A 14,514-nucleotide genomic window follows, 5' to 3' on the forward strand; every position below is an offset into this window, starting at 1 on the left:
CCTCTGCCGTGGTCTGCGGGCACCCTGTGCACAGCCCTGGGCTTGGAAAAGGGGCAGGGTGGAGGTAGCGGGGTGTCCCAAGAGGGACCGCTTCGCCTGGTGGGTCCTGGGCAGTGTGCACCCTGAGGGGCCACGGGTACTGGATGGATGGATGGATGGATGGATGGATGGATGGATGGATGGATGGATGGACGGATGGGTGGATGGACGGATGGATGGACAGATGGACACATGGATGGATGGATGGATGGATGGATGGATGGATGGATGGACGGATGGGTGGATGGACGGATGGACGGACGGACGGACAGATGGATGGATGGATGGATGGATGGATGCATCAATGGATGGATGGATGAATGGATGGATGGAGAGGTAGATGGATGGATGGGTGGATGTATCTGTAGTTGGATGGACAAGTGGATGGATGGATGGACGGACGGACAGATGGACAGGTAGATCGATGGACAGGGATGGATGTGGGTGGATGAACGTGTGCAGGGAAGGACAGGTAGGTGGCTGGGTGGACAGATGGAAGGATGTAAAAGTGCGTGGGTGGGTGTGTGGGTGGCCAGGAGGATGTGCAGGTGGAAGGACAGATGAATGCATGGCCGGGTGGACAGGTGGAGGGGTGTGCAGGTGGGTAGGTGAATCTGGAGGAACGAAGAGGTGGATGGGCAGGCAGCCGGGTGGGCAACTGGACAGATGGGTGGGCAGGACAACGGGTGACTGGCCAAATGGCTAGACAGATGGATGGACAAACTGCCTCCAGGTGTTTCTCCTGGAGAGAGGGGGAATTCTGGCTCCTCTGTCCCTCCAGACGTGCCCTGCGCACAGCCCCCAGCTCTCGTGAGCATGGCCCAGCCTGGCCAGCAGCACCCACGGGTGTCCCCAGACAGAGGGACACCCCGAGGAGGAGGAAGAGGAGGAGGAGGAAGAGTCAGCAGCACCGCCCCGCATCCTGCAGCAGGGAGTTCTGCAGGTTGGGGGCAGTCTGGGGAGGGGGGGGGAATTTGGGGAAAAGAAAACATTTCATCTTCTGGAAGTGAGTCACTGCTGCGCTCTTCCGCTCGCAAGGAGATGTTATTTCTGGTGTGGCCTCCCCTTGCCCAAGCCACCCCATCTGAAACAGCAAATTCTGCCTCGGGCAGCTTCCTGTGCTTACAGAGCAGGGCACTGCGGCCCTGCACGGCTCCGTGGTGCCCCAAAGCTCCCGTTCTGGGGCTGAAACCCACGAGAAGGGGAACAAATCACCGCGATTTGGAGTCGCAAAGTGTGCATTCTGCGTGGTTTGGGTCGGCGTGGCAGGGGGTGGCACAAAGGTGATGGAGCACTGAGCTGGGGAGGGGGGGGTCATGTCCTCATCTGTGGTTTTCCCAAAGTTTGGAGCCCCATAAGAAGAAGATCTCCAAATCTGGTGCGTGGCACCATGTGGCACCACCCCAGCTGGGCGGATTCACTGGGAATTTACGAGTCTTCACAAAACCTGATGGATTACAGTGAAAATAAAACCTGATAAAAACACCTTAATTTTTATAGGGTCGGTGCTGGCATCTTCCCACACCCCACTGCAAGGCGAGAGCAGCTCAGGGGTGCCGGGGGCTTGGCACCGGGTGCTTCCAGCAGCTCTGGGGCCATACCCGTGCCGGGCTTCCTCCTGCTGACCTCGGCCTTTGGGCAGTGCCCGCAGCCCCGGCGCTGCCGCTGACCCCGCCGATTGCATTTCCTTCCCCGCCGGAGGCTCAGCGCCGGCTGCTGCAGGCGGTTTAGCAAGGGGAACGGATCAGTCCCGCCTGCCTCGCCCTTGTCTCACCCCTCCCCGCCAGCGCAGGGGCACCCATGGGTGCTGGTGTCCCCTGCTCCCCAACGTTACCATCCCTGCACACCCCGGCTTCGGGTGTTGGGGGTGCCCTGGGGTCCTCCCCGCTCCCCATCGCCCACCCCAGGCCTGGGGAGAGCAGACAGACAGACAGACGGACGGACAGCATCTCCTGGAGCATCCCCATCCATCCCGAGGGCCTATTTTCAGCCACGGCCCCACCACAGCCCACACCCCGGGCATGGCACGGTTTGGTGACACCGCGGTGCGGTCGGAGCCGTTCACACCTCCACCAGAGGTGCGAGCCGGGGCGGCGAGGTGCCAGCCTCCAGCAGCACCCGTGGGTGCGGGGCTGTGGTGCCACCCGTCCCCCTCCTGCTGCAGCATCGTGGGGCTCAGATTTGGGGCGAGCATCACCTGCCCGAGCCCTAGATGCTGCCAACGGCCTCCGCCGCTCGCATTTTGGTTTCGGAGGCAGGTTTTCAGTTTAACGAACGCCGGCTGAGCGCAGAAGGATGGCGGTGACTCAATGGGGCGCTTTTCTAAGAAGCCCCACGCCGTGCCCCGGGGCATCCGGCTCGCCCCACGGGCGGGCTGGACCCAAGAGGACTCCCTCGAGGAACTTGATCGAAGAACAAAACCATCGTCCGACCGGCCTCGTTTCCTCCCCCCGCCCTTCCCCGGCCCGGCTCACCCCGCTCATTGGCCCCCAAGTCATGGCTTCACTTCTCCATTTCTTTACGTTGGGCCCGGGTGCCTCCTTCGGAGGTGGTGGCTAATCGGGGCACGTTAAAAGGCGAGCTTCCCCCTCGCCGACCAGTAAGGAAGTCGCTCGCGCGCCCTGCGGCACCGCTCCCCCCCCCCGGCACCCGGACATGCGGCGCCACGCGCGGCCCCTGGGCGTGCTGGCAGGTAGGCTGCGTCCCACAACTGCCCTCTCGCTCGCACACCACCCCGGGAGGGCCCTGGTGCTTCCCCTGCCCCTGGGCACGCCGTTTTGGGATGTCCCCCTCACCCCCTCCCCACCCCCTGGTACCCACCCGGGGCTCCCCGGGCACCTTTGCGGAAGAAGGGGCGCCGGGAGGGGGCGGGTGGGGGGATGTGGTTTGGGGTTGATGTGGGGAGCGGGGAGCAAGTGGCAGAGGGATGGGGTCACCCTGCTTGGCTGGTGTGTCCCCCGAGCCCCCAAATACCCCCAAAATCCATGCTGGGGAGGGCTGGGAGCTGGGTGCTGCTCCAGTGCTGAACTCACGTGGCTGCGGTGACAGCGGGGCTGGAGCAGCACCTGCTGGGACTGAGGGGACAGACCCAGGAGTGCCACCACTGTCCCCAGTCTGTGGTGGCCCTGCGGTGGCCTGTGCTGACAGGGAGCTGCTTGGGCAACCGCTGGGGCCAGCGGGAGCTGTCTGCGCTCCTCGATGCCTCGAGGGCACCTTCTTCCTCCTCTTCCTCCTCCTAATATTCTTCCTAACGCTCCTTTTCCTTCTCCTCTTTCTCTTTGTCGTCTTCATCCTTGTCCTCCTCGTCCCTGTCCTCCTCGTCCCTGTCCTCCTCATCCTTGTCCTCCTCGTCCCTGTCCTCCTCATCCTTGCCTTCCTCCTTATCCTCCTCCTCCTCCTCCTCATGCCAAAGGCCCTGGCAGGTCCCAGCAGCTGGCACCCGGCACGGTGGCTGCCCTGTCCCTGCGGCACCACGGGGCACCTTGTCACCATACCCGGCACGTGCAGCCCTCTGCTCCAGGCCTGGCGCCAGGGTGATGGGCACCTGGGACGGACATCCCTGCTCCCCATCCCCACCCCACGTGTCGCCGCGTCCCCTTGCCCCGCAGCGAGAGGCTCCCCCGTCTCCACCATCTCCCTCCTCTTCCTCCCCAGCCGTGGCCAAGGGACTCTTCCTCCTCTGGGCCGTGCCAGCGCGGAGCGCGCAGCCCCCGACCCTGCAGCAGATCCACGCCCTGGTGCGGCACATGGCCGAGGACGCGCGGGAGCTCTTCTTCTTCTACGTGAGTGCCACCTCGCCAGACGGCAGGAAAAAAGGGGGCGAAAGCCCCCCTCGCTTAGCGTGTCAGCGGGGGGGGTGGTCTCGCTGCCGCTGCCGAGCCCCCGCTGACCCCTTGCCTTTCCCATGGGCAGGAGCAGGAGCAGCACCTGGCCTTCACCCGGCTGTGCCGCACCAACGCCTCGCTGGAGTGGCTGCGGGGGACGGTGGTGACGGGGACCGGGGGGCTGCGGGCACTGCACGGGGCCATGGCCCGCATGGACCGGGCGCTGCAGGGCATCAGCCAGCACCAGCGCGACCTCCACCCCCCCGGGGCCCCCATCCTGCGCCGCCTCGACAGCACCCGCCTGAAGGTGCGGGGCCTCCTCAGCAACCTGGAGGGAGTCCTCCACGCCCACGGCATCGTCCCCACCGTCCCCACCCTGCCCCGGCTGCCGGCGGCCACCGGAGTCTTCCAGCAGAAGTTGGAGGGGTGCCGGATCCTCTGGAGCTACGCACGCTTCACGGAGCAGCTCAGCACCCAGCTGGAGGAGCGAGGGCTGCGGGCGCGCCGGGAGGAGAGGAGGCAGCAGCGGCGAGGCCGGCGGCGAGGCCGGCGGCCAGCGAGGTCCTAGGGAGCCCCTGCCACCCCCGCTGCTGTCACCCGAGCTGTCCCCAGCGCCCTGAAGCTTGCGGTTGGATGCGGAGAGCCCGGCGCGCGGCTGGCGCTGGCACAGACGTCCCCCAGGTGCCACCGCGTGTGGAGGGCAACATCGGCCAGCGGGGTCACTCTGGGTTGGTGACGTCCCCCGTTTGCCAGCCCTGCCTGATTTTCCAGTGATTCAATGGGTCTGGTGACACGGCCTGACTAAGGGGCCGCTCGCACGGCACCCGCACGCCCGGCGCAGGCAGGGTGCAGCCCCAGACCGACCCTGGCCGCTTGTGCCACCGGCTTGTCACCGATATGTCACCCCCTGCCTGCCTCTTGAGGGGTTCGCTGAACCCAGAGAGCATCTGAGGGTGGCTTTCCTTGAGCCTGGCGTCCCTGTGAGCTTGGTGTCCCCATGAGCCTGGTGTCCCCGTGCACTCTGTGAGCGCAGTGTCCCTGTGCTCATCCCTGCACGCCTGCTGTCCCCGTGCCTGTCCCCATGCCTCATGTCCCTGCATTGTGTCCCCGCACCCTCAGCATCCCCGTGCCCACCCCTGGGCCCTCGGTGTCCCCAGCGTCCCCGAGCCCTGCACTGTGCGGGTGGGCACCGGTCCCCCAGTAACTTATACGTGACAGTGGTGCAGCTCCCCTATTTATTGAAACCATCGGTTTAATTTAATATATCCCTGCACCTGGGAGAAATATTTAAGGATACCTTTTTTTAATATATAAATTATATATATATCTATTTTTGTTATTTTTTTTTTTTGTACTGTGTTAAGCTGTAAAGGTAACGATGTTTTATTTATGAATCTAAATATTATTTTGTACTGGGAGAAGGGCACCACCGGGCCATCCTGCCCAGGTGGTGCCCCCTTATTTTTATATCACAGCAGATGGAAATAAAGCATTGACCTCGGCCCGTGGGCTGCTGCCTCTGGCCTGGCACCTGTGTGTTTGTGTGTCTGTGTGTCCATGTGTCCGGCTGTCCGTGTGTCCAGGTGCCTGTGCCTCTCCCAGCCCTGAGAAAAGCCCGCGGGGTTTGCTGTGCGCAGGAACCGACTCATTCCGCGAGTGCTTCTGGGGCTTTTCAGGGCTGCAGGGTCTGGTGCTGCCAGGAATTCTCCTGAGCGTGGTGATGTGGTGAGGGCACAGCGAAACCTGAACAAATTCAGAAACTGATTAGCAATAACCTGAAAGGAAAGTGGGGCCACAAGAGGCCCGGGGGGACAAAGTGGGGGACAAGGCTGGAGGGAAACTGCAGAGCATGGGGACGATGTGGGACATGGCGTGGGGTGGTGCGTGGCATGGGATGGTGGCGCATTGTGGCACATGGCACAGCATGGGATGACAGCACAGTGTGGGGCATGGCATGGGATGGGATGACAGCACGGGGTGGCACATGGCACGGGATGACAGCACGGGGAGGCACATGGCACGGGATGACAGCACGGTGTGGGACAGGGGATGGGATAGGTTGGGATGGGATGACAGCACGGTGTGGCACACGGCATGTGATGGCAGCACGACGTGGCAGCATGGGAAGTGGCACGGCACAGTGTGGCACATGGTGTGGCATGAGATGGGGTGACAGCACGGTGGGACGTGTGGCACGGCATGGCACGGCATGGCAGACAGTGTGGCACCAGCGGGGCAGGGAATGAGGCACGTGGCACATGATGGCACGTGGCACAGCACGGGGTGGCACAGCACGGCACACGATGGAGGTGCCTGCAGGGCGCATGGCACGGCACGAAGCGCCGCGGCACGGCACGGCCCTGGCACCGCACCTGGCGTCGCCGTGCCGAGCGCTCCTGTCCCTGCCACGTGGCCAAGGACGTGGTGGGGGCCCGCTGCTACCAAGCCCTGGCCCCGCTGAGTCAAAAATCCTAAGACCCGGTCATGTGGCACCGCAGAGTCACTCGTTCCTTGCCGTGTGCCCGTGCCTGTGCCCGGCCGTGCCGGCGGCACTGACTCAGTTGCAGGCTGCACCGCTGCCGGGACGGCCACCGCCGCCGTTTGGGGACCCTCCGGGGGGGACAATGTCACCATGAAGAGTCCCGGGCCGGCCCGTGGTGCCACCTCCCGCCAGCTGCCGTCCACCCAAGAAGGAGGCAGCTTGGATGGGCTTCGAGGGCGAAGGTGGGTGACGCTCCCCCTCCGGGACCTGGGGACAGTGCCGGGGATGGGGGCGATGCTGATGGCAGCGCCAGCCCCTCGGTGCGCAGGGGAGCAGGATCCAGCACCCAGCCCAAATGCGGGGCTGCAGGACTCGGGGAATGATGGAAAACCTCCTTGGGAAGGGGGTCTTGGGGCCAACCCTGCAGGTGGGGAGAGGTGTGGGGTGGCCCCTGACCCTGTGTCCCCAGTATCCCCATCAGCCCGACCTCTCACAGGTTGGTGACTCTCGGAGGAGTCACCCCATGGTGGGGACTGGTCTTTGGGGCTCCCTGTCCCCAAAGGCGCTTCTCATTGTCCCCAAATCCATGGGGACCATCAGCCTGGCTGGGATGGTGGCAAGCAGCAGGGTGCCCACCACCCATGGGGGTGACACCGGTGGGGTGACACCCATGGGGGGTGACACTGGTGGGGCACAGGGATCCGAGCCCAAAAGGTCCCTCCGTGACTCAAAGGGGAATTCGTTCCCTGCCGTTATTCAGCCCGGGCTTCCCCGGCACAGGGGTGCCGCCTTACTCACAACTTACTCAGCCCCCCCGGCACCCAGCACCACCCAGACCCCCCCCAGGGGGCTGCATCTGCTGCTGGCATCCCTGTGTGTCCCCTGTTGGGGACAGCGTGGGACGAGGACATCGGGGCTGCCGGGACCCTGATGGCTCGGGCGGGATGGGATGGGGATGGAGGGGTGGTCATGGATGGGGACGGGGCAGGAGCGGGGTGAAAAGCACTGCCTGTGTCCCCGTGTCCCCGTGTCCCCGTGTCCCTGTGTCCCCGTGTCCCTGTGTCCCCATGTCCCCATGTCCCCGTGCCCCGTGTCCCGTGGCGGTGACAGGCTCGGACAGCAGAGAGCACTGTTCAGCAGGGCAGCGCCTGCCGCAGCCTCGCCTGCCAAACCCAGCCCCAAGAAGCCCCAATTTGGGGCCCTGGCCCTACACGTGGGATCACCCAGCCCCGTGCCCCACCTCTCTGCCCCTCCCCACTCCAGCACCCAGCCGCGTTTTAGGGCCAATTCCCCCTCCACACACCCCCCACACCCCCCTTCCCCATCACCCCCCCAAAAAATCCCAGCCGTCGCGTGGGAGCGGGGCCACCATCCCCGGCCGAGATGCCGATAGGATTGTGTCACTGCCCGCCGCCGAGCACGTTCCCATTCCCTCTTTTTGGGATTTTTCCGAGTGCATCATCCCCAGGGCGGGTGGGCGTCCGCCAGGGACCCCCTGCCCGGGTCACCTCCCCTTGCTCGGGGCACGGAGGGGGCGTCGGGGCGGCCACAGAAGCCACTGGAAAAGCCAAATTTCCTGGATGCCAGCAGCAATCTGCCCCGGCTGTGCCTGCAGATGGGGTGGGGGCAGGTTTTCCTATAGGGGAACCTATGGGGGAGCCTATATAACTGATGTGTTGCATGGGATTAAACCTAACAGCTCAGCCCAGCTCCCCGCTCCCATCTTCCGCAGCTCAGGTGCTGGGAAAGTCCCATTTTTCTGCATGGGTCATTTCCCCGATTTCCTCCTCCTTTTTTAATTAGTTTGGCCGGAGAACCTGGGGGTGATTCAGGAGCTCGGGGGGCATGGGGATGACCGAGCTCGTCCCCCCGTCCCCCCCCGCACCCACGTGCAGCTGGGAGCCGGGAGCTCCCCGCAGGTGAATCAGCCCCAAGTGCACATCCCCGCATCCCCAGGGGCCAGATCCTGCAGAGAAATTCAGGGAAAGGGCAGGAAACGGCGGAGCTGGGGCTTGCGACAGCCCCACCCCTAGATTTCCCTGCTGCTGTTAATGAAGAAACGCCAGTTTCCCAGCTAATTAAGCGATCCGGTTAATTAAGAATGAATTTATCCCCGCGATGCTGCTCGCTGCGCACCGGCACGAGCCTCGAGCGAGGCTGCGGCGAGCCTCGTCCTCCCCATCCCGTGCACCTCCCTTTATCCCCATCCATTTTTGCAACCTCTTTGTCCCGTCCCCCCTGTGTCCCCCTCCCCTTTCCCAAGTCTTCTCCCAGCATCCCAGTAAGGCTAAACTGGGATTTCACTGGCGGAGCACCAGCACAAACTCCCGCCCTCCTTGCCTCGCTGACGGGGAAACTGAGGCAGGCGGTGGCTACGTGACGCCGAGGGCGACACCGGATCCGGCGGCCGGTGCTGCCCGAGCCCCTGAGTCACCGCGCTGCCCTGCCCGTCTCGGGGAGGGGGAACCACGCGCCGAGCCCCCACGGCAGCTCGGGCTTGTGCAGCATGCCGGGGCCGGCGCCCCGGTGCCCCAATAAATCAGCGGCACCCGGCCACCTGCGGCCACTTGGAGCTGGAGCTTCGTGTGGACGGATGGCTCTCGTGGCAAAAATGCTGGGTATATATATATATATATATATTTGAAATCCTCTTTTTTGCGGGGGAGAGGAGGGATATTTTGGGGAAGTTATCTTCTTTTTATTATCTTTTGGGGGATTGCTCTAAAATATGATGCCCAGGGGTGCTTTCCTGCCCGGGGGATGCGCCGAGCGTCGCCGGAGCTGTGGCCGTGACGCTGCGCACGCCACACGTGGCACCGACCGCAGCAGCATCCCCAGGACATGGCGATTTGGGGACAGGCAGACACGGCAGGATGGGCTCCCAAGGGTGCTGGCGCTGAGGCTCTCACCTGCCCCACGCAACACCCAGCGCTACCGGGCTGTCCCCACGTCCCCCTCCGTGTCCCCCCAGGGCGCAGCGGGGTGGCCGCAGGCTGTTGTGTCACCGTTCCTCGACTGTCACCCCGGCAGGTTGCACGCTGCCAGCACAAACAGGGCACAAACTTGCTAAACCTGATTAAAAGTTGCAGCTTGGCGTGCCCCCAGAGAAAAAAAAAAATATAAATATATATATACACGCAGCGAGGGAGAAACATGAAAGCGCCTTTAACCTGCTTCGAGCCCAGATTGGGGAGCGAACGGTCCCGAAGCATCCCGGGGAGAGGGAGATGGTGGACGGGGTCCCCCCCAAGTGGGGACACGGACACGGGTGGCACAGGGACACGGGTGGCACAGGGACACGGGTGGCACAGGGACACGAGTGTCACACCGACACGGGTGCTGGCACCCTCTCCAGAGGCGTGCGGGGCCGACGCAAGGGTTAACCCCGGGGGCCGGGCTGGCTGTTGCCGCCGGGTGGGTTTGTCTTTTAGCCCAGTGGAAAAAGAATTCAAAAAAAAAAAAAGCAAACAAAAAAATTTAAAAACTACTTTTTTCCTTTTTTTTTTTTTCCCCTTTTTCTTTCCCCAACGCCCTTTGCGCCAGGGGTGCGTGTGCTCCGCTCGCAGCCCCCAGAGTGGACGGATCACTGCTGGACCGGGGATGCCGAGGGCACCGCATCCATCCCCTGACCCGGGGGGGGGGACACAGCCACATTCCACCTCCACCACAAGAAAAAAGAAAAAGAAGAAAAAAAAAATCTTTTTCTTTTTTTTTTTTTTCTTTTTCTTTTTGGGGGGTTATTTTTTTCTGCACGCTTTTCCCGGGGGCTGAGCACAGCCACTCTGTGGGGAAGCACCGGCCCGGGGGGGGGGGGGGGGGGTCTGGGGGTGAAAGTGCTTGCGGAAACATGAGTCACGGCCAGAGCGTGCGGCACCGTGCGTCGAGGCGTCCCCCCAACGCCAACCCCGCGACGCCCAAGGGACCCACGCGCTCGGGTGCCGCGCTCGGGCGCTTTCTTTTCCCCCCCCCGAGCCTCCCGCCAACCTCCCCCCCCTCCCCATAATCCCTCCCCACACTCATCCCGTGCGTGAAAAAAAAACAAAACCGCAATCCTGGTGACATCAACTTTATCAGAAGTTTATTTCTAAGAATCATTCACGATTCGTCTCAAAGCCCTTTACTTCCTGATTTAGTTTCAATAGAAGTAATGATAGTCTTTCTCTGTTTCTTCCCCCCCCCCCTCGCCACCCCCCCTCCCCTTTCTTACAACACAGGCTCACTGGAGGACCGGTATATAAACCCAGAGAAGTCCCCCAGTATGAACATGAATTTCTGAAAACGTCCTCTGCCAACACCAATCTCTATTAAGTTGCTCCCGGGACACAGCTCACAATGAAGTTCATTCCAGCAGGTAAAAAAAACAAAACAACAAAAAAAAATCCAACCCAACCCCAAAAACCCATCCTTGGCAAACCTCTCCCCTCCTCCTCTCCCCCCTTTCTCTCCCCTTCCCCACCCCTTTCTGATTTCGGTGATGTCCAAGCAAACAAACATGCGCCGCGCGGCGAAGCCCCGCAGCCCTCCCGACGCGCCGCTTTTTCCCCGGGGTTAGCATCCCTGGGAATTGGCAGCGGGGAGCCAAATGCCTTTCTGGCGCTTTTCGGCCAACATCTGGCCACTTATATAACTCTAAAGAATTCCAAAAAAAAGAAAAAAAAAAAAAAAAAAAAAGCGCTGGGGTGTGTGGGGGGAAATCTTGCTCTCTTTTTTTTTTTTTTTTTGCCTTTTTTTTTTTTTTTTTCTCCCTGCTTTTCCTCCTTCTGGGTCCGCTGCTTAATTGGGAGCGAGGGAGGGTTGGGGAAGCTGCCAAGCGCGGGAGGGTTTGGGAGCGTGCGGCTCCGCTCCGGCCGGGGTAACGCCAGCCCCGGGGCCCCGCACACGTGCACCCGGCCTCGCTCTGCCCGCCTGTGAAATGGGCACAAGGAGGAAAAGGGGCTGGGGGCCGTGCCGGGGGGAACGGGGCCGTCGCCGACCCTTTGGGGGCTCGGTCCCCTTCCTCCCCGCCGTGGTGCGTGGGATGGGAGCAGCGTCGGGCTGGGGATGGCGACACGCCCAGGTAAGTCCTTTCCCATCTGGGCACGGGGTGTAGCTGCAGGAGGGTAAATAAAGCGATTATTGTATTACCTGGGAGCTGCGGCAACGCGGAGGCTCTTACAAGTGCGGACAGCTTCGGCGCTTGGCAGAGCCCGGGGACTTTGCTCGGCAGCAGCCCCCGGGGGCACCACGTGGGACCAAGTCCTTGGGGTGCCTGCTGGGGACCCCCTGGGGCACCCCATCCCCAGGAGCTGGGGACGGGTGACACCGAGCTCAGTGCCAGCTTGGCACTCAAGCACCCAGCTTGGCTTCTCCTCCCGGCACAGGGGACACCCGTTTTGGGGGTGCCAAGGGGGTCGCGGCACCCCGCTGTCACCCCACCGGGGTGACCCAGAGGCTCGAGCTTTTTGCTGGATCCTCATCCAGGGGTTTCCTGGCCGGCGGCTCCAGCAGCTGCGCGGCCACTCCCCGCCACGGCTGCGCCCACTTCGCAGACGGGGAAACTGAGGCAGCGCGGGGGCCAAGGGGGGGGCCGGAGGCCGGCCCCGAGGCAGGTTTCCTTGCGGGAGCCCCTGCTGAGTCAGCCGGGGCTGGGGTGGGGCCTCGCTCCAGCAGCAGCGGGAGGATAACGGGGAGGAAATCACTTTGCATATTTGATTAAAGCCCACAGGTCGTCACCGGGGCCGCTTGCGAAATGTGGGAATGCCACGGGGCGCCCCGCGGGGACGGGAGGCGGGGGAGCCCCGGCCGGGGGGCAGGTGAGGGGCGAGGGGGAGGCGAAGCGGGGAGACCCTCGCCTCGTGGGGTCGGTGCCGGGTTGGGGGGGATCCCCGCGGGGTCGCTGAAGTCGCCTCTATCCCGTCCCCCCCCCCCTCCCACAGGCGTCGTGCCCTTCGTGGCCCTGCTCCTGCTGCAGCGGAGGCCGGTGGCCGGCCGGGCGCTGCTGGTGAACGGCCCTGGCTGCCCCGGGAACAGCCTGTGCCGTGCCAACGTCCACGAGCAGACCCGCAAGCAGGTCGCCCTGCTCAACGCCACCGCCCAGGACCTCTTCAGCCTCTACGTGAGTGACACCCGCGGGGACGGAGCTTGGGGAGGGGGGCGCACGGCGGGGTGGCCAAATCGGTGCGAGCCGGTGGCCATAGGGGGGGACACGAGGGGTTGGGTGCCCCGGGGTGACGCTCGCCTCTCCCCCCCCCAGCTGAAGTGCCAGGGCGAGCCGTTCAGCAGCGAGAGCGAGAAGCTCTGCAACCCCGGCGGCATCTTCTTCCCGGCCTTCCACGTCAACCGGACGAGCGAGAAGAAGGAGGTGATGGTGGCCATGTACAAGCTCTTCGCCTTCCTCAACGCCTCGCTGGGGAACATCACCCGCGACCAGGAGGAGCTCAACCCCACCGCCAAAGAGCTCCTGGACCGGCTCCACAACACCACCAAAACCACGCGGGGCCTCATCTCCAACCTCACCTGCCTCCTCTGCAAGAACTACAACGTCTTCCAGGTGGACGTGAGCTACGGGGAGAGCAGCAAGGGCAAGAGCACCTTCAAGAAGAAGCAGCAGGGCTGCCAGGTGCTCAGGAAATACGTGCAGGTCATCGCCCAGGCGGCTCGCATCCTGCTACCTCATCTCAGCCCCGCGTGAGCCCCCCCGGACCCCAGCTCCTCTCGCCCCCGGGAAGGACAGCGGAGGGCACCTCCCCGCGCTGCCTTGCGCCCATTTCACAGCACGGCAGAGCAAGACCCCCCCGAGAACTGCCTCCTCCTCACCTCTCGCCTTCCTATTTATTACCTCCTGCTGATGCTGTGCCCTGGGCCCCCCCCTCTCCATCCTCTCCATGCTTTAATTTATTTGCTCCTTTGCAGCAGCGCTTCCCGCACGGAGCAGGGCCGAGGACCCTCCCGTCCACCCGAGGGTGCAGGCACCGCACGGGGCTGTGGGGCCGGACTCTGTCCCCTGCACCCCGGCGGCGTCCCCTCCGCAGCACCACGGGGAAACGGGGCGTTCGGCCCCTTGGCTTGCAGCGCCTAGCAAATTTTTTTGAAAAACAGAGAAAAGGTGACTCAATTCTGCCTGTTGGCCTCCAGGGCCGACCAAAAGCCCCCGCTTCCACGGAGAAAAGGATGGGGGTCAGGGAGTGCAGGGCTTGCATCCCCTTGTAGCTGTCAGGGCCACGGGGATGCGCTCCCGCCGCATGTTTTGGGGCTGGATCCCTCTGAAATGGGGCTGAACTGGGGGCACTGCGGTGGCCAGGGCTGGGTCCCGCCACCTGGGATGAGGCCACCCTCCGGGGATGGTGGCCACGACACCAGGGAGCATCCCACTGTTTTGGAAAAGCACTGGTTTCACGGGAAGGGTTTTGGGCACCTCCAAATGTACGGCCCGGCCCGGGGCTGGGTTTTGCATGGATGGGGTTTTGGGGCTGGCATGGGGACGCAGGGACGGACCCCGGGGCCGGGTGGCCAAGGGTATTTATTGGCACAGTGGAAAGCCTCGCGTGCGCCGAGCGCTAGGAGCTGACTTTTAATATTATTGTTAATAATAATAATTATTAATAAGATCTGTGGTAATATATATGTATAGAATTTTATTTAAATATTTATTTTTTTATACTTTTACTCCTTTCTTTTTTAAATAAAAGAAGACAAAAAGATCGTCTTCAGCTCCTCTTTGCCTCGTCAAACACCACTGTGGCTCCAATTCTCCCCCAAAATGCCCTCAGGGCTGCCCCAGAGACCCCCCGAGCACCGCCGAGGGCTGGGGGTCGCCGTTCCCTGCCCCCTTGCTCCTGTTTCCCTCCCCATCTCCTGCGGGACGGCTGCTTTTTTGGCTGCCACTACTGCCCTAGCACTAAGAGATTTTCCCCCGGGGGTGCTTCAATTTTGATTTTGAGGCTCCCTGAAGCCGCCAAGCACCGGGAGGGTGCGTGCAAGAGGAGCAGGGAGCCCTGCAGTGCGCTCGGTCCGTGCCAAAGATGCTGCGCGGACAGACCCAGGGGTGCTGGAAAATGCCAAAACCCAGCGAGAAGAGGCGAGGGAAGGCAGCGAGCGTGTACGGTGGGGGGGTCGGGTAAAGCTGCAGCCGCCTCCAAGTCTCCCAGGCAGCCCTGGGAGAGGCTCTGAAAAGCTTCGCCCAGGCCAAGA

At 62.9% G+C, this 14,514-nt stretch overlaps 2 protein-coding genes across 5 annotated transcripts; both read left to right on the top strand.

Annotated features, from left to right (window-relative positions):
- Positions 1-2,030: 2,030 nt before the first annotated feature.
- On the top strand, positions 2,031-5,393 carry LOC113845350 (cardiotrophin-2-like). The gene is made up of 3 exons (XM_027470135.3): positions 2,031-2,731; positions 3,694-3,821; positions 3,952-5,393. Exons 1-3 carry the CDS (start codon positions 2,695-2,697, stop codon positions 4,429-4,431), a joined length of 645 nt encoding a protein of 214 aa, XP_027325936.1. The 5' UTR covers positions 2,031-2,694; the 3' UTR covers positions 4,432-5,393.
- Positions 5,394-8,815: 3,422 nt separating this feature from the next.
- Positions 8,816-14,024, top strand: LIF (LIF interleukin 6 family cytokine). Of its 4 annotated transcripts, XM_027470144.3 has the most exons (4): positions 8,816-8,963; positions 10,560-10,696; positions 12,261-12,439; positions 12,578-14,024. In XM_027470144.3, exons 2-4 carry the CDS (start codon positions 10,678-10,680, stop codon positions 13,013-13,015), a joined length of 636 nt encoding a protein of 211 aa, XP_027325945.1. In that variant the 5' UTR covers positions 8,816-8,963; positions 10,560-10,677; the 3' UTR covers positions 13,016-14,024. The 4 variants fall into 4 exon arrangements, with proteins under 4 accessions (XP_027325945.1, XP_038043492.1, XP_027325944.1 ...); XM_027470143.3 differs by lacking the exons at positions 8,816-8,963; positions 10,560-10,696 and adding an exon at positions 11,142-12,137; XM_027470146.3 differs by lacking the exons at positions 8,816-8,963; positions 10,560-10,696 and adding an exon at positions 11,144-11,401.
- Positions 14,025-14,514: the final 490 nt, after the last annotated feature.

The sequence above is a fragment of the Anas platyrhynchos genome, chromosome 16 (genome assembly GCF_047663525.1).
Source record: "Anas platyrhynchos isolate ZD024472 breed Pekin duck chromosome 16, IASCAAS_PekinDuck_T2T, whole genome shotgun sequence".
Taxonomy (NCBI): Eukaryota; Metazoa; Chordata; class Aves; order Anseriformes; family Anatidae; genus Anas; species Anas platyrhynchos.